The following is a 27618-nucleotide window of genomic DNA, read 5'->3' on the forward strand; positions in this document are numbered from 1 at the left end:
TGACAGTGAACTTCTTCCAACACAAATAAACAAATTTCCTTTCGTTTCTTTATTTGAGGAAGTTCATTTTCAAATGCAACAAATTTTTCAGGAGTTAGATAAACAACATTATACTTTCCTTCCTTCACCTTAGCTTCAACACTAAAGTCTTTTTGGGCTGACCCAAGAAAGCAGGCTGAAAGGCGCTGTGGAAGATGAAGATTACTTACACTGGTCTATCATTAGTGATATGGTAGGAGTTATGACAAAGACTATTTTATTGTTGAGAAATGAAAAGAATTTATGAATATGCCCCTTGCCTGCTCCAGTTGGCCAGTACATGTAACAATCTCTCCTGTCAATAAGGCACTGAATAACTTCTAACTGTCCTCGTTTAAAAGAATCATATCCAAAGAACTGTTTGTTGAGCCTTTGATATTTTTGCATTGTTGCAGATTCTATCGATAAAGGTTCGCTCAGGGTGTCTGTTAAAGTTAGTATAACTTCATCTTTACCTGGGTGTTTGACTTCTATACTCGACAATGTGTTTTCCTGTACCAGTAATTCTGACTCACAAAGCCCCCCATTATCTGTTTTATCTCGGTCATTGTTAATTTGTGTACTTGTCCTTTCCTTAGGATTCTGAAGAGCTTGACAAAGCTCTTCATCTGATATAAAGCTCTCAAACCCTGAAGGTTGGATGACCCAATACTGTTGCCAAGAACTCTCAGTATTTAAATTCATACGGGAAAACAACCATTCAATAAATTCTAACAGCTGCTCTTGTATGTTTTCTCGTGTCACCTTCTGTACAATTAAAACACCTTCCCCTTTACCCCCATGCTGAGAACTGACTTTATGTGTGTCAATGTAAACTACTTTCCAGGTTTCCTCTGAGACAGCTAAAATTGAAAGGCAGCATGAGTAGGGCTCACACTGATAAATGCCCAGAGTTGTTTTTCCAGTTGAGATTAAAAGACCTTTCATAGTATTGAACATGGCCATCTTTGCGGCTTGGACATCTGTGCCTTCATTGATATTTAGCTGAAGTTCCGCCTTATATTCAACGGGTAATTGCCCGCTCCTTGCCAAAAGGTCAAGAGCTTCATCAACACTGTAGAAATTGCCTGACTCTCTATAATTATTGAATGTAGCAGGAGCACAAATAATTTTGTCACAGATCTCAAAAGCAAGTTCTTTTAAAGACATTTCATTGATTCTACAGAAGCCATCAAGGGTAATAGCTAACAGTGCTGCAAGAATGGTGCAAGCATTTGTAGCAGTGAATGTTGTTAAAAGCTTTTCAGCACTTTCTTCTGATGGATTCTTTACCAACTTGATCACTTCTTGCCATATGTTGGCATTTCGTGTTATGTATGATGGCAGTGACTCTATCATAAATCTTTCAGCAATCCCCTGGTGATGAGCAATCATGATATTGCTGATTATCTCCTCTAAGCTACTTTGACTACAGGACAAATCAGTGACTTTGAGTTTCATGTCTTTGTCAATACGATACTTGTTGGTTATAACATTTCCTGTCTGTTGCTTTGATACAGTAGATACTTCATCCAAAATATCAGTAGATACTTCATCTAAGATACCAGTAGATACCCCATCTAAGATACTGGTAGATACTTCATCTGAAATACCAGAAGGGACTTCATCTGAAGAACCAGTAGGGACTTCATCTGAAATACCAGTAGATACCCCATCTAAGATACTGGTAGATACTATATCTGAAGAACCAGTAGGGACTTCATCTAAAATATCAGTAGATACCCCATCTAAGATACTGGTAGATACTATATCTGAAGAACCAGTAGGGACTTCATCTAAAATATCAGTAGATACTTCATCTAAGATACCAGTAGATACCCCATCTAAAATACTGGTAGATACTTCATCTGAAATACCAGTAGATACTTCATCTGAAATACCAGTAGGGACTTCATCTGAAATACCAGTAGGGACTTCATCTGAAATACCAGTAGGGACTTCATCTGAAATACCAGTAGGGACTTCATCTGAAATGCCAACAGAAGTAGAAATTTCAACCGGGATATGTCCTGTAGAAACATTGTCTACATTAGAACCATTGTCTACCAAACTTACAGTAGAAGTGGAAATTTCATCCAAGATACATTTCATTGTTGTAACCACCTGTTCAGAGTTTGGTCTTTTGGTAGGACATTGATCCCACCCTTCCTTTATCAACTTGTAGAGTTGGTCTTTCACTGTGCTGGTTATTCCATAAATTTCGTCTGGCAATAAAGGCCTACTCCCATTTTGGGCTTTTTCAGGAATGAAAATAGGTCTATTAACCACACCTTCCCACGGATGCATTCTTTCCGGACAGAGTACTTCAACAAAATATATTGATAAGCTATAGATGTCGCTTGCCTTTGTAGGTAGGACTGGTGATGAGTTTGCTGTTGTTTCTTGGGTCTCTGGAGCTGCAAAGCACAGTGTTCCTCTGCACTTCCTACTGGAATCTTGTGATGACATGCTTGACCCAATACTCATACCAGCGTTGTACAGAGCTTGCCCAAAGTCTGCAATCTAGTATGGAATAATGTACAATGATGTTTGATGTGATGTATAATGATAAGCAGTCACTTTTCACTTGTGGTGGTATTGGTGGTTCATGTCCCTAAATATACAACCAGTACAAAACAGCCACACAACTGACTCATACACATAAGTAATAAAGCTTCACAAAACAATACAATTATTGTTCTCAAATGTTTGTTGAGTAGAAGACCAGCCATAGGAAAAACATCGTAAGCATCACCACCGTTTTTTTTTACCCAGGGAGTTAAGGTGGCAGACGAGCGTTCGCCCCAAAGATTTGTTACACGACAAAAACACGACCTGAGTTGTGATAGATTCAGCCCTCCTAGCGGGAGACAAGAAACATACACAATCACAATTCTACTGTCAAAAGAAAGCTAATATATCATAGAATTAGAATTTTCATTCATGTTTATCTAAATTGGTCACCAGCTTCCGAAGAGAGCAAATTACAAAAGCGTGTCAAGTTAGGGCGCACTGTCTAACGCAGCTCAAAATCGGAAGTTATATTCACGATAACGTCCACAGCGTTTGCCTGTTGTAACACGGAGGGTGAAGTGTTCATGAACCATATGAATTCATTCCTTATCCAAGTATAGTTTTTAGATGAATGTGTTTTAAAGATTCATTGATCAAAACATGACCACTCTTTGGCAACTAGTGATGGAGCGCCATGAGTTTGAGCACGTAAAAAAGCGTAGCATCTTAGAGCAACCCCCGTTATATTTGACAGAGTTACTGCCAAAAAAAATCAACAGCTGCTACTTACCTTCACAACTATATCGTCTAGGGCCTTGGTACCTCCAAGAAGAAAGTTGGCACTTTTCACATCACAATGTATGATGTTGTGTTGATGAAGATAATCCAATCCCTCTGATGACTGTTTCATAATTTTTGCTCGAATGGACCATGGAAGTTCGTCACCTATTTGTTTAAGAAGTCCATCCACGGAATGGAGGACATGAGTTTCCCCTTCGATATCTACTTGCTTTTCAAGGTATTCCAACACAATGTTTGTACCAAAAACCCCAATGAATTTAACAACATTCTTGTGGTCTAAATCTCTGAATGCTTTTTCTTCATTTTTAATGTATCTTTTGACTCGTTTGGGGATTTGTCCAGCAAAAGATTTTATGGCAACAGCTTGACCATTGTAAATGCCTTTGTAAACAAAACAGCTTTGTCCATTTGCAAAGGGGGGACTTTTCTTGTACAATCCAGGTGACAATTCTTCCATCACATCCCCTCCACATTGCAAGTTTATTCGCTTTTTGAAACCTGTGAGATAAGGAAATGGATGACAATAAATGGCAAAATCCTACTTAAAACATAAATATTTCAAGTTCAAACAAAACATAAAGAGCAAGGGAAAACAAACCAATAACATTGTTAAGAAGAAAGGCTCAACATGACACCGGACAATTTGGGGTGTGTTACTTTTTGATCATTTCTTCTGAAAGTATGGTATTATGTCACTAGTTTTATCATTAATTTCTTCATACAAAACAGCTTTTACCATGAAAAAACTAGCATACTTATTGAGTAAAAAACAAGTTAAGTTGGCATGAAACATATAGTCACAGACTGATTGGTTTATGTATAATTGTATTAACGAGTCAATAACTTACCATGTCGGAACTTTCTTTTTGACTGCTTTACTTTTGTCCTTTTCCCCAACCCGTCATCAGCTATTTCCTGTAGTTGCAAGAGTTGATTTATACCTAATTAGCAACGAAATGCATGTTATGCACCATAGTAAAGACTTAGCATATAAAGGAAATGGGTAATTATTAAGCGGAGTATTCAGGTTATTATTGATGATAAAAAATTATACATTAATAAGACAGAATCTGATACGGATATATAGTGGGTTGACAGACACCCTAAGGCTGTCTGTACTGAATTTGATATTCATGTGGCCAACGTCTGAGCTTTACAATGAGAGAAGTGGGTAAATTCTGAAAGAATCCTGAACATGCACGTAAATGGCATTAACCAATTATTCTTCCTGATGTGGAATCTATGCACTATTTACGCTTTCGTTATATATTTAATATTGCACCACAAGTTGTACATACATGTAGTGGGTGTAACATCTTTATTCATCTACTTATAATATATATATATATAGTTGAAAATAATGAAATGACATGTAAGCAGAACCAGACATGTGTGTAACATTACCTCTGTTTGTTTTTTTCTGATCCCTCTTGAAGTTCTCTTGCCCTTGAAGGGACTCCTTGTAGTAGCCCCGACATCTCCCCTTTCATCTGTGCCAACATCTCTTTTCTGTTGACAGTCATATGTTTTGGACAAGGTTTTAAAAAATTGTGCATTACAACTGTACTTTCCGTGATCTCCTGTTAAGGAAAACCCTTGAACAGGAAGAAGATAGAGTAATCACCACCCGATCTACTGAGAAAACTGTTCAGGTAGAATGCATGCATCTCATGTAACATATTCAATCAGTCAATGTGAGCACAGGGATATCAAAAGATTAGCAATTACATGTATCCATTCAAGATGGAAACAGTTTTGACCTCAGACGCTACAACGAAAATTTGGACTTTTTTAGAAAATACCAGGGAGTTCATTTGAGCTAACCTACTTGCTGTTGATATCTATTAAGACTATTGGTGATGTAACTTAAGTCCGAAAAGGTGGTGTGAAAGAAAGCGAGTCAGTACATACCTCCAATGATGGTATATGAAGATGGTAGGATGGCTGCCTACTGCACAGCTTGCTTCTCTTTCCTCTTTTCTTTGTTGTGTGCTTGGTTGTGTTCAGATAAGGTAGGATCTCTTGCTGTGTACAACAATATCAACATTTATTTTTTTTATTACACTGTACAATAAGGTTGCTGTGGTGTAATCAGAAGGTTGTGGCTTAAATTACTGTTTAAAAAACACAAAAGAAGGCTTAAGATCTAATATGTGGTCAAAAAGGGCTCTCCCCCCCCCCAAAAAAAAAAACACTCACCCCCCGTGTGAGGTCATCAACCCTTTCAGTCTGGTCTTTGTTTTGAAGCAATCATTTAAGAATTATCAGTACTTCACCTGCAAATGCATGATACTACCTACATGTATTTTCATATATACAAGTCTTTACCTCTTCTTCCCTCAGTACATTGAAAATGTTTGGTGTTGTTGGGATCTCAAGGCAGCCACAGAAGCTGGAGACTGTCTGCACATCTTCAGGAAGACAGTGTGTATACAGGCTGTCTTCCCACCAGTTGTCTGTGGTGCTGTCTCCCAACACATGTATAGGTGCCTCGGGGCTGTGAGTGACACTGGGACGGTGTTGAATCTGAAATCGATAACAAATAGGTTCAGAATAAGTATCATATATAGCAATTCTCCTATCATACTCTTCATAGACATTTCTTTTAATTCAAATCCATACAAATGTATGTACATGTATGACGACAGGCATTGAGTCAAAGTGGTATTAGACCATACATGTACTAATACCTGTCATGATGAAATATCTATGGTGTGTCTATAACTCAATAATGACAATGACTGGTTGTACTTCACACACTGCGTGTGGTGGTGTTGCTGTTGCAGTCTTACATGTAGAAAAGGTCCCAAAGTCAAAGTATCTACCTGGCTCCGATGTGAAGCAATACCTTAAGCCCAAGACTGTCACCTAAACTAGGCTGTTGTAGATACATTTGTACCTGAGTGTATAAAGAGCAATACTATTCAGATATCTATAACCTAATGAGATTTATAACCTAATGACATTAAAAATTAGAGCAGGGCAATTAAACCATGATTGTCCCAATGGCTCAATTCTTCGCTACACCAATCACTCCCAAACGTTGCAGTCCATCTCATATTGGTACAACTGCTATAGGCTAACGGTTTTCCCTCGGACCATCAGAGAGTGGAATGAACTTGAGCCTGGTGTGGCGGAGGCAGGGTCTCTCTCCCAGGTCAAAACTGAACTGGGTAGGAACCTGCTGCGTTGAGCCAACCCCACACTTTCTCGACATATGTAATACTAGCACACTTACATATGTAATTCACTTGTCCTGTCAATTGCACACACGAAATCAGTTATTCTAACTTCCTTAGCATTTTTCTTTTATTTTCCCTTATCTATTTGTACTGGATGTTTGTTTTGTGACTAACCCATGCGCAACTGTCAGGAGGCTAGCTAGGCAACTGCAGCACAAAAGGAAAAGCGCTGTCATGACCTATCAGTTATCAATAGTTTTTGACATTACCTTCTCATCAATCCCCAAGCTGACAAAATGGGTTTCTGATATGTGTCCCAGTAGGATGGGACGTCCAATATCCCTCCTGGGAGACATCCATGACGGTTGTATTTTGGTGAGGTACTCATCTCGCAAAGTCTACAGTACAACAAACAAACAAACAAGAACACAATGAATAAATGCACTTTGATAACCATGATCATATTAACTTGACATGATTCAATGTCTGTGTATGTGTTATTAACAAGACAATGTCAACTCTACATAGTACATTAAAAAACCCAAACTGTTGTCCCAAGAGTGTCAATTAAAGGAATATGCAGATGAAATTTTAAAAAATTACCGAAGAGCTCCTGACGATGAGGATGGACACCTGAAATGTGTTCGCCAGAGCACAAAGGGTGAGATGGTCACCCCATTCTCCATTTCTTGCCATCTTAAGCAAGTATTGATCCCAGTCTTCTGCGACAAACTCCGTCCAATCAACTCCAGAACCGGGCTATAGAAATGATAATTTGGAAGTGATATTATCAAGTTATGTTTTAATGGCTAGGGTACTGTGGTGTAACGCTAGTTCACCTTTATCCGTTGGGTAACCTATATCCGTTGCTTTTAAAAACAGGGTATTTGGGATATCACACCTACGGACGTTAGTTCCAAATTGCCAAGTTTTTAGGATATTGCAGTTTAAAACTACCACCCGTCGACTTGATGTGCCTAAATACCTTGTTTTTAAAAAGCAACGGATATTGGTTACCCAACGAATAAAGGTGAACTAGCGTTACATGGCTTCATTACTATAGTTTATTTTCTAGCTATATTTCCTCTACAATCACTTTGTTCAGAATGTGGTTAACAATCTAAAGATGATTCCTTGTTTTAGACAAAAAAAACTATAAGATGGCATTAGCTATTAAAACAGTAATTAAAGGGGAAAGAAATAAACACGAGTAAAACATGATTATGCCACACCAATTTAATTTTTTGGTTCATATATTCAGACAAAAATATAGCAAGAGGACCTCCTAAAACTAGATGGTAGGGAGGAAAACTTGAATATGACTGTATTCACCCCATAAAGCACCACTAAAAAGGCACAAACCTGGTCCTCATGCTTTGTTTTCATTATGTTTTTCCAGTGAAGCATATTTTTTTATTGTGTTTTTAGTTTTTTAAATCCGTGAACCAACAAATTAAATTGGTGTGGCCTAATATGATATTAAAAAGAAAAAAAAAGAAAAAGAATAGACTCACCAACCGACGATTGGCTCTTAGATATGAGACTGCCATCTCTCTTACATGCTTGACTGTCAAGCTGCCTCTCACTTTGCCGAGCAGTTTCAGTTGGTCGGCAAATGCTGCGAATTGGCAGTTCCCATCTCCTAGGATTCCATTCCTCACCACCATATTCTCCTGGCGAAGGTTAGCCAGTAGCTGCCTCAGGTGCGCATCATAGCTTGGTTCAGCTGTTGAATTAAAAATCCACATTACATCCTTTTTACATTGGTTTACGTTTAGCATTTCTGGTCAAAACCCAGTTTGTATGGACGAGAAAACATTAAATCTATCTGCTTTTCTAGTGAAACTTTATACTTTTCTAGGATTGGACTGATAAGTCAGAACAACAACATGATATGCTTTTTTATTGAAACTACATGTAGTTATTTCACTCCACCATCCTTCTAAAGTGATGTATGCCAAAATTGCGGAAAAAAAACTCTGCAGGCATATGGCACAGGCATTTCCATAGCAGCTTTCAGGTCATTTGGCTCCATAGTAGAGGAGCCAGAAAGAAGAAAAAAACTTAAAACTTTTCAAGTGATGTATAAAAACAGCGTTGAATAGCCCCACATGCATATGTCCAAAGAGGGGCCATTGTGCGGCATTGTTGCTTGGGGAAGTCTGTGTAACATAAACTCCGCTGTCCAGGGCTGTAACTGGCCCTCCTTCTTCTTGGGTGCGGCAATGTAGTACGTGCCAATAAGAAGCGCAATTAAATCAGGCTGGGGAAGGAGGTGGAGTAAAATATTGGTATATTTGCTCATAAGCAAATATCCCTGCCTTTCTAGTTGCTAATTACTTACATTTTGGGGCCGACTACTTTTGAGCATAACCACACCTACCCCACCAACTTATTGCCTGCTACTGCAGTGCTAGACCTCTACTTTTAATATTTTGGACAACCCCGCCATGGGAAACTTGAAAATGCCAGGAACATGACAGAACAAGGGCTTTTAATAAAGATGATAAGATGTAAGCTGCTGTTGGTATTCACTAGAATTGTATTGCCATGATCCTCTGTGGAGACTGCCAAAAATTGTAAAGAAGAACACGTTAAATTTCATCTGGTAATTCTGGTTTGTATTTATATTCTAGGCCGCACCATTTTAATTTCTTGGTTCTCGGATTTTTTCAGAAAAATATTGGGGGTCGGTCGGGCAAAAAAAATAAAATAAAATTTTGCAAAAAGTCTGGGGTGAACATATGAGGCTTATATAACACAAAAAAACAAGGTCAGTAGGTACAATCTTTTTATTTGATACCACTGTTCTGAATAAAGGGAATTGTTCTTATATTGAAATTATGTGTGTTGCATTTACTCATTTTCAAATACTACTATTACCATAATGTAAACCCATATGATTTTTCTTGGGACAATTTTTTTTCCAAATCGTTAAAAAATGTGTCGGGAAATCTGAGAACCAAGAAATTAAATTGGTGTGGCGCTAATTATACAATAAAGCACAATCTTAAAAGAATCCTGCTTGGTGTTACCTTGTATATAACGTTTAAATCATACTCAAGACTGATAGTGATATAGTTAACACGTTACTTCCCCACCATTAGTTATAGCAGAATATATGTAACATTTTATACCTAAGCTATTGATGACATTCCTATGGTGTCTCACTGACATGTGCTGCTTCAGCATGAAGAGGGTGGGGAACATACTGCCACAAACATCACACAGGCTCGAATCCTATTGGAAATGAAATAAAAAAAGAGAAAGTTAATTCACATAGGGATGGGATGGGATAGGTCATTTCTGTTCATTTTAAGGGCTTTTTGGGCACGGATGTCTTACCTGGGCAATGGCCAGGCTTCAGGTGTGTCTGGGACTCAATAATGACTGATTGTATTTCACACACTGCATGTGGTGGTGTCGCTGTTACAGTCTCTAATAAAGAAAACGGTCCCAAACTTCGCGCTGCTAACGGCAGCCTCCTTTTCAGTTCAGACTGGGAAGGAGTTGTGAAACGCCACTTGGCAGAAAGGTGGCCCAGAATGTGTCCTAGAGAATAGGCTATTTCATGTTCCGTGGCGCAGCCGTTATTGTTCCTTTCTGAACGATTTTCGGGTTGACGGCGGCCATTGGGGGAAAAGCAAAAGGGTGGGGGGAAGCGGAATTACACCGGGGGTTAAGAGGAAGGACGGGGGCACAGATGATTTAAAACATACTTTTGTACCATGTGCAAATGTCGTGCAGTAAAGTTCATTCAGATGAAGTACAGCGGGGGGCGAGGGGAAGTCCGGGGGAAAAGGTGAACGGGTAGGGCTAGGGGGAAAAGCAGCAGGAGTTAGGTGGGGGTTGAGTGGCGCCGCGGAAAAATACCAACATGTTAATTGTCATTCACCCTGTTCATATACACTAACACACACCAAAGAGACCAATACATATGTAATGAAAGACAACAGACACAGTTCTTGTGGCAGAAAGTGGGGAGTAGGATACCAAGTTTTCCAGTGTTAACCAGTTTCTATCACAATTTTCCAGCTTCTGTCTGCCTGAACTAAGTGACGGACTATGTCAGTGTATCCCTTTTATGCCTGCCAAAGATAATTTGCAATGCAAAAGGTGCTAATTTCTACTAGTTGAACGGAGCCGGAGTTGGGAAGATCAGACGTCTGAGCTGCCAGACATGTCTACTATAAGGCAGGTGTGAAAATTGACACAAGGAAAATCAAAAGGACTTTTGACATTGACAAAGCCAAGGCTGTCTACCAAATCATCTTCACAGGGTTTTGACAATTAACATAGCTTAAAAATTGCAGTAATTTATAAGCTTTCATAAAGGGAGCTGGGGAAAATTGTTAGAAGAGATTAGACGAGAAGAAAGAGGAGAAGACAGAACTTCACAATTGCCTGACGGGCGGATGACGACGAAAGACTTTAAACTCTGTATCATGAACTCTGTGTCCATGTCTCTATGTCGACGTCATAGGAAAGAACTGCGTTGTGTTTCTGTTTCCATGTAAACGTTAGCACACGGGAGACCCAGAGAAGACCATCTGAAGAGATCACGTAAAGTAGCAAATAATGAAATATGATAAACTATCTGTTGTTTTTTTATATTGTCAAACTATGAGGATAGATTTACGTAGGGCGTTTCACTCGCCGAGGACGGCGAGTGTTTAAACTGGGGGTGTGTAGGAAGGGTACAATTCTGCGTTACAAATAGAGAAGTACATTCTATACAAATATTCATTTTAGACGTACAGCGGCAGTTCCACGTCCCCGCCGCGGACGAGCGCGAATGTTCGACGTCGAATAGCGACGTTTGCGCTCGTTCTGCAGGCGGGGTATTCGAACGCGCTTGAATAAACGACAGTTGAGTTCAGGATTCAGAAGTGTCTGGACGTGTCGTTTTTGTCTCCCGTCTTTCGGTGCGTTTTAGTGTTTAAAACCCTCCGCAACAACCTGGTACTTCAGGCGAACATCAACACCATCAACGTTCCCTACACCAGTTTAGTGTCACTTTTACCGGAATGAATGCCTTGTTGGCTGTAATACCATGTTTTGTGGCGTCAATTCATGTTACAACGTTTGTGGTGTCTATTTTGACAATTTAGCCATCTTAAGTTTTTTCACCCATCTTGTCTGCTAAGGGTGTCTTACAGAAAAAATCCTTTCGGTGGCCTAATGAGAAATTATCTGTGTTTCGACTCTATATCGGTCTTCTCAAGGACGTCACGTGATATGAGATATGCAACGTCCTCGCTCTCGCTGTGATGAAATTTGCATCATCGCCGTGAAAGCGCAACGACGCCAGAAAAATCTGCTCTAGTTTAATGTCTCCGACGAGTTCAGCGCGCTCTCAGCGCGACGAAAAACTAAAAGGTCAGCAACTTTTGTAGACTGCCAAAGATTTGAAAGATTACTTAACGAATTTCAGAGATTAAAAAACAACTTTCTTACATTTTGTGTATTATGTTGTGTTTTAAGTTATACTTTTACGTCTTACGCGATATTTAAATCATAGAATGAAGGCTGTATCCAATTGTTGTCACTTTATAGTCGCTCAGCACAAGGAGCTTTTATCACAAAGCCCCTTGCTCAGCGTGAGTCAAAGATTATTCATACGTTTGGCTTGCTCAGTTGCTGTTTTTTTATTCAAATTTGCCATGTAACTTGTTGAAAATGAATATTATTATGTCACGTTATTATCGTGATTTATAGAGTTACGAAACAATTTGATCTATCGAAAACAAGACTTCAAAAATCAGAATGTACAGGTTAAGAACATGGAAACTAAATGTTATCATGTAAAGAAAGTTAAGAAGTAATAACTTCTGTGTTTTGATTATTCCATCTCAGTTTCTTTCATTGTAAATCATTAGTACGTTTTAAAAATTTCTCTGAGTTCTTTGTCGTCAATTTGTGTAATATGTAATCTGAAGAAATACTGTGATCTAAATTTACACTGAATAAAAAAATCTTTAGGCTTTAACAGCCGGAGCCTAACCTCTGCAAAATGACGAAATTACTTTGGGTGGTTCGTCTATCCACACATAATCTCCAAGCAGAGATATGCTCCGACTGTTTTTTTTTTCTATTTGATTTTTTGACAGACGAGGACGATGTGGCACTGCACTCAAGTTTTTGTAACTTATATTAACAATGCCACATACACGGTACAGATAGAAGGAAAGTCATGTAAAGTGCCTTTCCCAAGGGCACAACGTCGGGCGCACGGTGGGAATCGAACTCAGGACCCATAGATTCCGAGCCGAACGCTCTACAAGTTAGGCCACGCCCGACGCCCGACTGTTTGTTGGCTGGCCGGAAGACATAAACTTAATAAAGAAAACGGTACAAAATAGAAAGCCCGATACAAATGCCTAATGACGTCGAAAGAACCTAACCTCTGCTTTGCTAGTAATCCACACCCACATTGTAGATGAAGTCACCAATACATGCAAGGGCTATTTTATAAGGTAACAACAAACTGTTAATAGGCTTTGACACAATTAATTGCAAGTTGGATTGGGTAGTCTGTGTAACACAAACTCTGCTGTCCGGGCTATAACTGGCTAATCTCCAAGCAGATTCCTCCGTGGCATAAGAAAATAACATAAGCTTGGGAAGGCAAGAAAATAACATAAGCTGGGGAAGGAGTTTAGCCGGCAGAGGAGTATAATTGGACCCTACCCGCAAAGGCTAGCAGTTGGGGTCGGCGGCAGAAAGAAGAATGACTGTACTAGAGACTTTGTATGCTTGATACGGATCGGGTCTGGTTCCTATTAGGTTGGTTACTTTGATGAATATTCATAGATCAGCATAAATCGCTGCGTGAAGTGCGGGTGTTATGACTTGTGATGTGGGAACTGTACTCCCAGGCCTGCTAACTCCTATTGCGTGTTATTACATATCTGTCTATATACTTTGAAGTTTTCAGCTACCTGCATGCAGAGCCGTGTAGCCTGGGCTATCATACTAGTAATTGGCCAGACCCACCGCGTTAGGCGCTTACCCCTTCGGCCAGGAAAGGCACAACGCGGGCTGGTGGTGGTTACCCTGGGTACCAGACATGATCGGGTAGCTAGCGTCGCGAGTTTGTTCGGGGACGGAAGGCAGTCAGCCCGCCGACCTCACATTAGCGCTCCGGGGAGTTTAAGCCCGAAGGGATCGGGCTCAAACTCCCCCGAGTGCTAATAAGGAGATGATCGGTGGGCCTGGCCGTCTTAGGCCACCGAATAAACTGTCCTAGCTGCCCGATCCCAGGCTGGCCCCCAGGGTAGGTGGTGGTGGGCATCTGGCCGTAATGAGCAAAAGGACGTAATGAGCAAAAGGGCTAAATTTTGCAAATAATTAGCCTGATTAAATCTTGCTTTAATATAGCAACCCGCCCAACATCCGACGGTCTAGTTACAGCTCCGGACAGCAGAGTTTGTGTTACGCAGACTAGCAAATTTATGAGCAAATAGAATACCTGAATCTTCGTACTACATAGTAAATTTACGTGTATGTTACAACTTACCGTTTCCGAATCCATTGCTGGCGACCTTGAGTCGATGGAGGCGTTATCTGTTGACGCAGTCCCGACGTGAACGCGAAAGTCCGAGAAAAGATTTGTGTGTCCAAGGTCGGTGGAGGCGTTATCTGTTGACGCAGTCCCGACGTGAACGCGAAAGTCCGAGAAAAGATTTGTGTGTCCAAGGTCGGTAGAGGGGTTATCTGTTGACGCAGTCCCGACGTGAACGCGACTCGAAGTCCGAGAAAAGATTTGTGTGTCCAAGGTCGGTAGAGGCGTTATCTGTTGACGCAGTCCCGACGTGAACGCGAAAGTCCGAGAAAAGATTTGTGTGTCCAAGGTCGGTAGAGGCGTTATCTGTTGACGCAGTCCCGACGTGAACGCGACTCGAAGTCCGAGAAAAGATTTGTGTGTCCAAGGTCGGTAGAGGCGTTATCTGTTGACGCAGTCCCGACGTGAACGCGACTCGAAGTCCGAGAAAAGATTTGTGTGTCCAAGGTCGGTGGAGGCGTTATCTGTTGACGCAGTCCCGACGTGAACGCGAAAGTCCGAGAAAAGATTTGTGCCTAGGTTTGGTAGACCAAAAGAATACGACCGTTCGCTCGAAAGAGATAACGGATAGTGACTAAATTTCATGATTACTTTCTACCCCAGGAGTCTTTTTCAAACGGATCACGTGTCTATCATAAATCACCCCGGTTGAGATCTCAAGTCAAGTCACCGCCTTCATTTCACCGCGAAGGCTCGTGCAAATGTTGGTCATCTTCTCCAGGGAGTACGTTCTTTAACAGAAAGGAACAATTTAAGGAACCTTTGTTTTCGACTGGCCTTCTCACCAACGAAGGCCGGTCGAAAGAAAATGATGAAATGAAAAGGTCACGATTTTTCCCACCAACCTCTGTTTGGAGAGTAGGTCACACTCACTGTGGGGGTCACATCAAAACATGGGTTTATATCAACACTACATACGATGAAGGCGTATATACGGACATTTAAAAGGAGAACAACAAGACGATATAGAAGTGGACAAGAATGCCTTAAGTTTACAGTATGTTACATGGTCACCACTAGTGGGGTACAGTTTTGCTCTGTGATCCAGATACTACGACTTGATTTTGTAAACTTCGTACTGTTACTTCTAAGACTAAGTCGTGTTTTTGGTTTGTGCCATTAGCTGACGCTCAGTAATTTTTTTTTTCATTTTCCTGTGTGTTGCGAACTTGCTACCCATGTATCGATTTATATATCATTTATTGTACTGGACCACAATCTCGGTCAACATTCACAGATTAACCTGATTCGTGTCGAATAATTCTACCCGTTTGGATTTCATAAGATACCCTTTAATACCTTCTGTGTTTCTCCATTCTTTCCACGCAAATTTGTATTGTTTGTCTATCGGCGATTTTGCTTCCCAAATTATACTGCAGCACCCGTTTTTAATGGGGGTATAACAAAATCAAAAAAGAAAGAAAACTAGACAAGAGAGACAAGACGTTTTTTCACTGTTTTCATTTTTTTTTTTCATCATTTCAAAGAACATACAAGAGAAGAAGGAAAGAAAAAGGGATGTGTCAAGCTACCCACAACAGGTTACTTGTCCGCCGAGCTCCCACCAACCCACTCCTGCCACAAACGACAGTACGCAGTGGATGTACCCCATAACAAAAAAGGCAGCGCAATTTTTTTCGGCCAGGTCTGAGAGGATTTCATGGCTCAAAAAAGCTAAACCGAAGTCAGTCGTCATTATCAGCTAAACAGCGGCAGCGGCCAGTTCTGTCCGACAAGCGGTGTTTTTGACGGAGGTGTTCGAAATAGAACATGATCGAACAGGGGGCGGGGCTACGGGATCGGTCCAATGGGTTGTGTCCAAGAATATTTTTTGCCTGTCCCGTGTAGTAATTTTGAGTTTTCCCGATAGCGTGGTCCGTTGTACATGTATTTTCCACTCTGACCCACGGTGTCAATTTACTGATGCGCTTTCGCGGTACCTTTGACTTTCCCAGCTACCGACATTAAATTTCGCATATGTAAATTTTTCTCCGAGTTCAAAGCGTTTGTTACCTCCATGAAAAAATGGAGGTATAGTTTTGAGTGTGTCTGTGTGTGTGTGTGTCTGTGTGTGTGTCTGTCTGTGTGTCCGCATATTGTGGTCAGCATAACTTGAGAATCTCTTGATGGACTACGATGATATTTGGTATGTGGGTAGGGGTTGGGAAGACGAAGGTCAAGGTCAATTTTGGGCCCCCTGGTGTGTGACCTTGGTACTGCAGCGCAACTTCCGGTTTTGCTATCTCGGTGTTCTGAACATGCTATGGTCAAGATTGTTAAGTATTAGATAGCTCTTGTGCTCAGGAAAAAATGACATAAGTTTGGGCCCCCTAGCGTCTAGTTTTGGGATAGCAGGGGCATTTTTGTCAAAAACTTCTGACGAGGATAACTCAAGAAGGGAATAACGGATTTTCATGATTTTTGGTATGTAGGTACCTTAGACAATGTTGTACAAGATAAAATACTAATTATGCAAAATAGGAGTACATTTGCATAATTAATGAGAATATTCTATCATAGCAGTTTTTTCAATGTATCTCTTGTCCCGGACGTGATATGGTCGTGACATTTGGGTGGTAGATAGCTTTTAGCGTCATGACAAAGTGGTGCAAGTTTCAGTCCCCTAACATTCAATTGTGGAACTGCAGGGGCGTTTTTGTCAAGACACTCCAAAGAGGATAACTGCAGAAAGGAACGACGGATTGCCTGCATTTTAGGCATGCAGGTAGCTTAGGCAGAGATTTTCATAATGATATACATGTTATGCAAATGATGACTGAATTTGCATAATTAATGAGGAAATTGTACAGTTCCATTGTTTTCAATAACTGGACCTCAATACATGTAACACATGTTAATTATGATTGGTGGAATATAAGCAGATACCAAATATGGTAATATGGAACTTATTTGCATAATTTATGTAAAAATTGCAAAACATTTTTATGATTAATAATGGGAATTTTATAATTGTGACATGTGAACGTTAGTCAATGATTAACAACACAATGCATACATTATGTTAATGTCTTAGTCAATTGCATGAAATTTACGAAAGCTTTAAATTTTCATGGAGGTATGAGGTCGCCGAACTCTAGTTTCATCTGTACTCCCTTCATCCTTTATTCGTACCTACCTGTAACTCGTTTATCGGCCGTCACCGCCAAATTTCCATGTATTAGCACTTTCCTTCCAGTCAAGACGTCCCATTTTTTCGGCGCCGAAAATTATCATTTGAAAAGCGTTGTTTTACTGGTCATTGCCGATATGTCTGAATAGGGGTTTGTCATGATAAGGTTTTCTTGTGTTTGCCGACTTTGATGTGTTTCCTTTTAGCACCATAACTCAGTCAGTACATTTGCTCCTTATCATACGTAATTGTTAGATCATGGGAGTGGCCTGACTATGTGGATTTAGTACTGCTCCGCCCACCCGAGGAGTTTGTTGGGGTCCCCAAGGGCGAAAGTTAGTCTCCAAGCAGACCCAACGGTGCCTTAAAAATAGAATCAAAGCTGGCAAGGGAGTACAGCCGGCCAAAGGAAGATAGCCGGCAAAGGGAGTCAAATGGGCACCGGAGTGCCGCTACACTAACTCCCTTGCGAGCTTTGATACTATTTTTAAGGCACCGTTAGGTCTGCTTGACTTGACTTGACTTTATTTAGATCCACTTTTAGCTATTACAACATTGCTTACTGCTTGGAGACTAGACGAAAGTACATTGTACATAATGTTGTAATAGCTAAAAGTGGATCTGAATAAAGTCAAGTCAACATAATGTCTCAAAGACTTTGACTTTTGTAACACGGAGGATGATTAAGGGTTCATAAACCGTATGAATATATTTCTTATCCAAGTATGTTTGATATTAAAGATGAAGTTATAAGAAAATCATTAATCAAAACTTGGCCACTCTCTGACAACTACCTGGTACCTATGTAGCGCCAGGAGTTTTAACACGTCTCACGTGAACAAGCGCGCATCATCCCATGTCTCCCGTTAGATGAGGGGCGAAACTACAAGTACAAGTCACGTTTATGTGATCCTTTATTGATAATATTCGAGTGTTTGTACTGGAAGCATGTGTAAATGTGGGATTCCAGAGTATTACGCCACCCTGCACGATAGATACTTGAGATCGGGCTGGGGTTTGGTAACCAGGCTAGCAGATCCATGGAATTGGATCCAGATTGCTAGGCCGTGGTACCCTGGGGGGCTATCCGAGATCGGGCAGGCTGGGACAGTTATTCGGTAGCCCAAGACAATTAGGCCCGCCGAGCTCCTATTAGCGCCCCGGGGAGTTTAAGCCCGATTATACCCTGGATATCAGAGTACAACTTAGCCGGCTGAGGGAATTACGGCGAATGTCGCCGGGCCGGCTAATTCGATTTACGGGGCTATGTTGCTAGCGGCCCGGGAAAGAACCGTAGCCGCGAGCGCTAGCGCTGTTCTCTGGATACCAGGGTAGCCCGATTAGGAAGAGGGTAGCGAGAACTCCTCCGGGCCGGCTGAAACTACCCGGAGCGCCAATGTGAGGTCGGCGGGCTGAACAAAACTCGCGAACAAATCTCGCTAGCTACCCGTTTCTGTCTGGCTCCCAGGGTAGGCCATGGAGACGTTGGTAATTTATACACTAGTACTGAGACTAAAGAAGACCGATAGAGTCGGAATATATGCAGTTAACTTCTCATTCTTACAGAAAGGAAATTTTATGTAAGACACCCTTAGCAGACTGAAAAAATAGCGAGATAGGGCGAAAAAAAGATGGGTAAAAAGCAAGTTGGCCACATTGTCAAAATAGGCACCGTAAACAATGTAAACAAGAAGAATTGACACGACAAAACATGGTATCATAGCCAACAAGGCATACATTCATGTATTCAAGAAGTGCACTGGTGAATAAAAAGTTAATGTGACAGACTGGTATCATTTTATAAAACAAAGTTGGTAACTACTGCTACACTCAACGTGACTCATGGCTTCCATATTGGTGCCACCTTTATAACTAGTTTCTCCTCTACACCTAGAGTCATGGCTAGGGCAAGGGCAAACAGTGGTATATGTATATGTATATGTATATGTACCCATATAGACCGAATCTTTATTGACACGACAATTATAATATATGTACACCAGTACACCCCCCTGAGTGGCCCCACCAATCCAACATGAATTCGCGCCTCCTCCTAAAAAACACAAAAGATATTTTTGAGGTTGGGGTATGGTATCCAGGCTATGGATCTGCGGGCCTGAGTTCGATCCCAGGGTCGGTTGGGCTCTAACCTGGAATCCAGTCTACTAGTGGCTTAGCCTGGATTCCATACCCCAACCTCAAGATATCGGCCTACCGTAGTTAGTGCAGGCTTTGTACGGGGCAAGTGTAAGGTCCCAGCCGCCGGGATAATCGGCCACACCCTGTAGAATTTTCACGATTAATAATTAGGGATAATTAGCCGGCAACCACTCCCGTGGATGGCCAAATTAACTCCCACCGTTACCCCGGCGGTGGAAAGACCCTGCTGTCCCGAGGGTAGCCTGGCCAATCCACGGTAGACTGGATTCCAGGTTAGCTCGGCTCGGACATGTTGTAAGACTTGTAAGAGATTGCTTTCGTCTTTCGGAAGGGATCCCGACCTAAAATGGAACTACCTTGTTCTTACCTGGCCTGACGAACTCTAAGAGTTCTCTATGACAAATCAATAAAAAAGCTCCTTGGACAAACCCAGATGACTTTCTATCCCGTGGTGTTGGGGGAGTATACGTAGTACCCTGTGACGTCTTTTCCGGTCTCATGTTCGCAAAATAGGGGGCGCTTCGTCTGGACAAAACGTATACAGTTTTCTGCAAAACAAGGACGTTATATAACCAACTGAAGAACATGAACGTAACATTCATAAAGTTTTTCCCCAGTAAAGGACATTATGTAACACCAAAATGTAACGTGTCTGGTGTTTAATTCCGGAAACGATTGCATGCTGCGAACTGGTGACGGTAACCACATACTGATACGAACAGGCCTTTATCACAACTTTGTCGAATTAATTCTCCAGTAGAAGAAACCTGGATCTCTCTTTGGAGAATTAATGTGATAAGGGGGTTGCTATCACATTAATTCTCCATATAAGGATCCAGGAATCTCTCTTTGGAGAATTAATGTGATAAGGGGGTTGCTATCACATTAATTCTCCATGTATCATTGAATCTCTCTATGAAGAATTAATGTGATAAGGGGGTTGCTATCACATTAATTCTCCATATAAGAAAGTGGAATCTCTCTATGGAGAATTAATGTGATAAGGGGGTTGCTATCACATTAATTCTCCATATAAGAATGTGGAATCTCTCTATGGAGAATTAATGTGATAAGGGGGTTGCTATCACATTAATTCTCCATATAAGAATCCTGGATATCTCTATGGAGAATTAATGTGATAAGGGTGTTGCTATCACATTAATTCTCCATATAAGAAACCTGGATCTCTCTTTGGAGAATTAATGTGATAAGGGGGTTGCTATCACATTAATTCTCCATATAAGAATTGTGGAATCACTCTATGGAGAATTAATGTGATAAGGGGGTTGCTATCACATTAATTCTCCATATAAGAACCTGTATATCTCTATGGAGAATTAATGTGATAAGGGGGTTGCTATCACATTAATTCTCCAGTATAAGATACTAAAACCTCTCAATTGGTGAATTAATGCGATATTAAAACCCAATATATATTATCACAACTTTTTGAGTTATCACGCTATTTATTTTAAATACTTTTCAGAGCTAAATGAATGTGATAAATAATCAGATCTTGCAAGCCCCAAAACGTGTGAATGCCTGATAAAATAATCTGTTAATTTTCTAATCGGTCCAACATCCGGTGCACCTAATTTTTTAAGGTCCGGTTTTTCTGGACCGGTCCAATAAGAAAAACCGGTTTTGTACCGGTACACTGTACCGATACCCAGCCCTAGTAGGGGCCACTCTAACTATCCCGAAGCCAGAAACAACGTCCTCATCAGGTTTGTGTGTTTTCCTGTCTTTCTTTCTCTTGTTATTTATAGGAAACCCTTGTCTTTGTAGTTATCTGTATTTACTAATTCATTATTAATTTAGGATGTGTTTGTGATGCCATGACCTTTGTGCCTGAAAAAAGGAAGAAAAAGAATAGTTAGTATATCTCTAAGATACCTGTATACTAAATATTATGGAAAGCCATTGTTCCTTTGTTCAGTTATTCTCCTTAGGTAATTTTGACAGGGCGAACCACACATACACCACTTCTTCCCTATATATGTCACAAGTTATCTGCCACCAAGAAATCAACCATAGCATTTCCAGATTAAAAGATAAGAAACGGAAACACAGACACACACACAAACACAGAAAAGAAACAATAGCTACATTTTTCATAGAAATAAAAAGTGATGTACTCACAATATTTACAAACTATTACTGAGTATCAGTGATCATCATTACTGTCCTCATCCTGATCAGCTAGGTCATAAGAATTACAAGGACAAATCTGAAAAGTCTGGTGCAGGTAGGTAGACTCCAGAAATACCTGCACAACCCAACTTTTACCTGCACTTACCTGCATATGCAGGTGGTATTTTGAGCCCTGCTAAACAAATACAACAATCAAAAAAGGTTATTGAGATACATGTAGAACTGTGTTCCATTTTGTGTGCCTTTTTTCATATCCTACAGCTCTTTTCAAAAGCAGTATTGACTGCTTAATTTATAATTGCATGATGGTCATGTGACCTACATGATATATTGTATCATTCTGTTGGTTCATTGTCTGTCAGTAATCATATAATTTCTTCCAACCATATTGTGTGCAATAGTGTGTTGTTGAAGCTGCCAGGGCAAGAAACGAGAAGAGAATGAAGCACCTTGAGCAAATAAAGACAACGGAGGCAAAGGACAGACGGATAGCTTTGAAGGTGGGTTTGAACCCATTGTTCATTGTTATAAAAGTATTTTAACATTGTAGTATTAGATTTGACAAAGATTATATCATTCTTATAAAGGAGATAATGCGTGTGAACAGAAATAATTCTCGGCATATTTGGATCTTGATATAGCTGTGCTTGATGCTCCGGTACATTTATATTCCACAGGTTGCACGAGTTGTACAGCAGGAGGATCGGAAGAAATGGAACAAGAAAAGACCACTGCAGCACAACTATGGAGGACAGGATGGGGAAAGTGACAGCGGAGGTGACAGTGACAGTGACGATGAAGGAGATTCAGAGGTAGATGGAATGAAGGCCCAGGAAGAAGGAGCCAAGGTAATCCTTGAGAAAGCAGCAATGCCACGTAACAACAAAAAGGCAATTGGTAGTAGTGTTATTTCGATATCGAGAAAGTCTTGTGTTTGTGGCGGAACAGATCACATCAGACGCTCAAGTAAGAAATGCCCCCAGAATCCAAAGAGGCAGAAAGTGTAAGAGGAAAAACGATGAAATGATGTAGGACATTGTTTTTATATCCACTTGGAAGTGCCTGTGTAATGTAATCACTCATCCATGACATTATGTCTTTATATGCATCAGGGTTGTGTACCTACATGCTAGAACTGTACCTGTAAAATGTTACAGACCTGTACCTGTACCTGAATAAACTGAAACACTTGTGGGTAACACCTTTTGAAGGAAGATTTATAAGATAGAGTCACAGATGACAATTTTTAGTGTCATGTTTTTTAGAAGAAAACTTGAAAACCCTTTTTAGATTAGAATATGCAAACTAAATGTACGGATAGATAACCGACTGAACTTATTTCTGTCCAAGTTCAGGTGGAACTGTGCCAAAATCATGTAAATCCCTCAAAATTGTTCAGATGCATTCTCATGAAGCAAATCATGCTGAACCAAGTTGACAGTACTGTTTAACTTATTGTCAGTCTCATGTAATATCTGTGCAATTAGACACAATTTCGTATGTACATGTATTGTATATGACTGTTATGAGATGGGAGTATTAGCAGATGCAAGGTGCTCATGTTTGAGTACTATCACAGAACAGTGTTGAAAAAAAACAACTTTGCTTTGTAGGCTTTGCAAGTGCAGCAATGTGCTGTGTTCTGTTCCATTGATAACTTTGCAATATGTATGTTTCACTTAGTTGTAGATTCTAACAATCTTTTTTGTACTACATGTATGTCATATCCATTTTTTCAATGCCCTTTTGTACATATGTTATTATGTATGATTGATTGTTTTGATTTAGCACTATGTTATATCTAGGAACGTGTCTGTCCATATCGTATCTATTCCATTGGACTTATGTTTTTCATTTTTATGTAGAGCTTTCCCATGAAGTAAAGTCATAGGGAGCAGTTTGTGGAACAAGCTCAAAGTGACTGGCATTGTATCGTTAATCGTTCTCAAATTTCTCTATCACCTATTGTACATGGTTGAGTACATACTATGAAAGAGGACAGAATACACAAGTTCAAGTTTCCAAACTTTATTTTGCTTTGTTTCATGTATACCTGGAGGTGGGCATGACCTAGTTCTTGCCCTTGTCCTCGAACAGGTCATCCGCGCCCACCTCCTTGGTAGGCCTGTTGTTACTGTTGATCAACATCCAGTCCACATCGTCTCCGCTCGGGTACGTCTCCCTGACAATCTCCAGGATCTCAGGGCTGAACACGTAGAACGTACCACCTGGAGCCCGCTGAAGGCCCTGCACAGACAGATAAATGTGTATATACATCAGCACCAATGTACTTCTGAGTTTTGATAAATATCAGACAATGAAAATAGAATCTGGTTATGTGGAATGGCACAACACTACAAATACACAGAAAAGTGCAAGAAAGGTGACAGATTTCAAAACAGGCAATCAAGGAAGTGGTGTGCAACTGGCAAAAAAATGCAGTAAACACCAAACCACTATTCTTGGTATACCATTATTCCAAAGTGTGTTCAAAATAAAATGTTTTTATGTAAAACTTATTAAAAAATTTAAAAACTACTATACTATGGTAAATATACCCCAAAGTTCTTACTTGCCTAACTCATAGTTTAGAGCTGTCTTAGTAGCTGTTATATGATCTTTTTTTGTGTTGGGGAATATTTACCATAGTATAGTAGGCTTTTCCATTTTTATTGTAGTTTTTCTTTAATGATAAAGACATCATTTTGTAGAAAACAAACATGGATACGGATAATTCTCAAAGAAATTTCCGTTCATTACCGTAACTAAGTTTGGAGAAAAGTTTTGGACTTACGTAGGTGAGCAGCCCAGCAAGCCCAGCGTACACCCTGTTACGTCGCTGCACGTTGGTGCCCCCGTATCGAAACTGGTTGAACACCGTGTTCACACGGCTGCTGAGCTGGTGGTATCTAGGGTAAGATCGCAAAAAAACAAGTCAATAAATTAATTAGAAACTCTGTACCAGGGACATCGACCCTACACGTGAAAACGTACTGTTATGCATATGAAAAGGATTAAATAAGCGGTCTCTTTGATCCGAGCCGCCACTGTCGTCAATCTGTGCGACCGCTAGCGAAAGGATCCAGCTAGACAACATGTTGGAAGCAAAGGTAAGTACAAAATTTCAAGGAAGATAACACTTACACACAGAAATGTAAACATGAAAATAGAAGTTTACATACCCCATTCTCTCGCCGATGTGGCGAAGGCGCGCCACGGCGAGCGCCTCGGCCTGGCGCTCGGCCACAGTCGGCGTCCGCGGGACTCTGGCGGCCTGTCCAGACTTCTTCTTGGCTGCAAACAAAAAACAAAAAAACATTATTATTAGTTGGAAAAGCCTTCGTTAAAAGGTGGTATATATTCATAAAAGAAGATTGCAAGAGACGCAACTAAGATTGGGTCAGTATAGTCTTTCTACAAAAATTCAAATAGACGCAAACTGCGCTTCGTTAAGAAATATCCGCCCTCAATTTCTTGGATTTGCACCCTCCAAATTTGCCCCAAACCATCATTTTTACTACACGTGTAACACATAAATCAACAAGGTTGATTCACTAATCTTCTTTTATACCGGATCGAGGAAAGATAAAAAGTTTTTGTTGTTGTTTGTTTAGCACGCCGGAAAAAAAAAAACTTGACGGAAAAAAGTATTCCAAAAATCGCTCTCAAACTGACAGTTCATCGTAAAGAAACACACGTAACTATACGAAAAATTTAGAAGCAACTTCTGCTTACCCTTTGTCTTTGGCATGTTCGATGATGTTGACTTTGGCTTTGTTTTCAAAACTCCAAAACTCGTCAATCGGGACTCGTGGCACGCTGCACGCAAGTACAGGGCTGAATAGAACTGAACTCTCTTGGGTGTATTGCGTCATCCATCGGCGCGGCCTGATTGGTTGTGCAACAAAACTTTGGCGCCACAGCGCTGGCCCCTGATTGGTCAGGCTGTTCCAAAAGCCACTGGCACCCGACTAGGGCGTTGGAGACTGCAACGCTCGCGGCAACTTTGCCCTTGAATTTTGCCGTTAAATAGCACAATTTGAGGTCTAATGATGTTAGATTATTAAAATAGACCTACATAACTATCAACTTCGATGGTTATTTTTTTCTTTTTTAATTATTCTGAATTTTGACTCAGAACCCCTCAGCCACCCTGAGACCCTACCTTAAATCCCTAACCCTAATTGCTAGGGTAAGGGTTAGGATATATATTGTATTCAAGGCGGTCAAAGTTAAAATACATAGAGTGTAACCACTCACAAAGGAAGTGTTTATACTGCCGAAATACCCTTAACATAGTTATATGGAAATTTATTTCTATTTCACGATAAAAATCTTTAAAAATCCGACATCATTTTCGTATGTCGGACTTTTCCGGGTTTGAACTTTTCTGTGGTAAAGGAAACTAATGGCATCGACAAGTAATGGACTCAGTATCTTCCAGCATAATAACCGTTCGTAAGAGCAAAATTTCACATAACACAGATGGATCAGTATATTAGCCAACCGTTGCGAGTTGTTTTGGTTTTAATCAGAAAAAAATTAAATACTATTATTCGTTTGATAAGAAATACCGCACTACAGTACAGGTGTGGTTCCTATCAACTCAGAAGAATGCATGCGGACTATGGATGGTGTAGATTTCATGTTCCGTATTAGAATCGTATTTCTTTCAAATTTGGCTGAAATATTCATAAATGCTTACGAAGTAATAATGTAAATTGCTATCATGGATTATTATCAAGTTTCTTGTCACGGGATAACTTGGCAATCAGTGGTTTCTAATACATGGGACATCCCCCAACTCACCTCCGCAGGTTTTCAAAACACCTGTACCAGGTTTAGATCCAGAGGTTTGAGCTCAGTTCCGAAACCTCAAAATGTCTAGTTGACACGTTTGGGTTTATCAAACAAGTATAATGACTGCAAGAGTTTCTTGGTGAGAAGACTCTCAAGTCAAACCAATAGTAATCTATTTGAATGTTGCACAAATTTTTCCATTTGATACCAACTTCATGGTTAACTCAGGAACGTAAGAAATTTATTGTCCTAAAACAGAACCAACAGGTACAGATAGAAGAGAGTCATGTCATATTTGATTGAGGCAATCTGCTTTTTGCCCACTAGGATATATGGATAAAATTGTTGATACTTTGTTCAGTTTTGTTTGACTTTCAGAATCAGGTCAGGTAATCTGGTATCTACCCATCCTCCACACACATGTATACACATAAGCTCACAAACACAATACAGATAAAGTTAATCAATGATGACAATAGGCCAATCCACCAATATCTTTGAAATAAAACAAATGATCCCCCCCCCAACCGGGGTCTATAATATGAAAATGCATGAATATCAGGCTCTTTTATCAACAAGTCAACTCTTTCTTTATTTCACAACAAGATTTCGGTAAACGTCTAAACGCCTGTCACCTTCCTCAAGACAATCCTGCCTAGTTCACATCGTACTGTAGCTATATACACAAATGTAGGTCTAGCTGCTTACAGATTCGGTCCCAAACTTTTACACATATACAGTGATTGCAGATGTACAGATTCAAGGATGTATATTTTTCAGGCATCATCGAAATATGAACCTATAATTAGGACACACCGCACACAAAAGAAATTTGAAACAACAGAGTTATCAGTTTTGATCAGTCTTTTTTTAAATTGCATATCAAACTGTCGAAAAATACAGGTATATGCGGTACTCCAATCGGAGAAGCAAACTCACATAACACTTAGTATTAACAGACTTATTGTGCTACATATAAATACAAAATACATGTACATTGTACATTCACGACAAGTATATGCTTTAGTCAGGAGACTTATTCCGAAACATGTGGAACTCAGATGAATTGGCATCAAACCAAACTAACAGTCTTATTCTACAATTCATCAGGACACCGTATTTTCAACCAAACTACTTGACAATGTCATATTTTTCTATATGCCATGTAGTCTTCAGTCAGACCAAGGATGTTGACTCTATACAGACGGACAGCAGTGATGCATGATGAGCTTCATCTCCTGCTGTGTAATCAGCTTCCCTACTTCTGCCAGTTCACATTTCCAGACATCAATGAA

At 40.2% G+C, this 27618-nt stretch overlaps 3 protein-coding genes across 4 annotated transcripts; 1 reads left to right on the forward strand and 2 right to left on the reverse strand.

The window, feature by feature from the left end:
• Positions 1-3289: 3289 nt before the first annotated feature.
• LOC118430536 lies at positions 3290-14781 on the reverse strand. The gene is made up of 10 exons (XM_035841470.1): positions 14035-14781; positions 9653-9755; positions 8030-8241; positions 7119-7274; positions 6785-6913; positions 5662-5859; positions 5245-5358; positions 4738-4842; positions 4182-4248; positions 3290-3831 (listed from the first exon to the last, which is right to left on the reverse strand). The coding sequence occupies exons 1-10, from the start codon at positions 14047-14049 to the stop codon at positions 3305-3307; spliced, it is 1626 nt and encodes a 541-aa protein (XP_035697363.1). The 5' UTR covers positions 14050-14781; the 3' UTR covers positions 3290-3304.
• A 7143-nt stretch (positions 14782-21924) lies between these two features.
• LOC118430843 lies at positions 21925-23537 on the forward strand. Its single transcript, XM_035841879.1, has 2 exons — positions 21925-22023; positions 22201-23537. The coding sequence occupies exons 1-2, from the start codon at positions 21964-21966 to the stop codon at positions 22528-22530; spliced, it is 390 nt and encodes a 129-aa protein (XP_035697772.1). The 5' UTR covers positions 21925-21963; the 3' UTR covers positions 22531-23537.
• A 47-nt stretch (positions 23538-23584) lies between these two features.
• LOC118430827 lies at positions 23585-25687 on the reverse strand. Of its 2 annotated transcripts, XM_035841868.1 has the most exons (4): positions 25259-25687; positions 24706-24817; positions 24318-24432; positions 23585-23770 (listed from the first exon to the last, which is right to left on the reverse strand). In XM_035841868.1, exons 1-4 carry the CDS (start codon positions 25272-25274, stop codon positions 23594-23596), a joined length of 420 nt encoding a protein of 139 aa, XP_035697761.1. In that variant the 5' UTR covers positions 25275-25687; the 3' UTR covers positions 23585-23593. The 2 variants fall into 2 exon arrangements, with proteins under 2 accessions (XP_035697761.1, XP_035697754.1); XM_035841861.1 differs by having other exon boundaries at positions 24706-25687.
• Positions 25688-27618: the final 1931 nt, after the last annotated feature.

The sequence above is a fragment of the Branchiostoma floridae genome, chromosome 1, assembly GCF_000003815.2.
Source record: "Branchiostoma floridae strain S238N-H82 chromosome 1, Bfl_VNyyK, whole genome shotgun sequence".
Lineage (NCBI taxonomy): Eukaryota > Metazoa > Chordata > Leptocardii > Amphioxiformes > Branchiostomatidae > Branchiostoma > Branchiostoma floridae.

Excerpts from the sequence above, each read along its gene's own strand:
- LOC118430843 (XM_035841879.1), top strand. The coding sequence starts at position 21,964 with ATGAAGCACCTTGAGCAAATAAAGACAACGGAGGCAAAGGACAGACGG. Across the intron at positions 22,024-22,200 it reads ACAGACGGATAGCTTTGAAG|GTTGCACGAGTTGTACAGCA; the intron begins GTGGGTTTGAAC and ends TATATTCCACAG.
- LOC118430827 (XM_035841861.1), bottom strand. The coding sequence starts at position 24,842 with ATGTTTTTTTGTTTTTTGTTTGCAGCCAAGAAGAAGTCTGGACAGGCC. Across the intron at positions 24,433-24,705 it reads CACATCGGCGAGAGAATGGG|ATACCACCAGCTCAGCAGCC; the intron begins GTATGTAAACTT and ends ATCTTACCCTAG. Across the intron at positions 23,771-24,317 it reads TTGCTGGGCTGCTCACCTAC|GGCCTTCAGCGGGCTCCAGG; the intron begins GTAAGTCCAAAA and ends CTGTCTGTGCAG.
- LOC118430536 (XM_035841470.1), bottom strand. Across the intron at positions 4,843-5,244 it reads TTCATATACCATCATTGGAG|AAAAGAGATGTTGGCACAGA; the intron begins GTATGTACTGAC and ends GACTGTCAACAG. Across the intron at positions 3,832-4,181 it reads AAAAAGAAAGTTCCGACATG|GTTTCAAAAAGCGAATAAAC; the intron begins GTAAGTTATTGA and ends CTTATCTCACAG.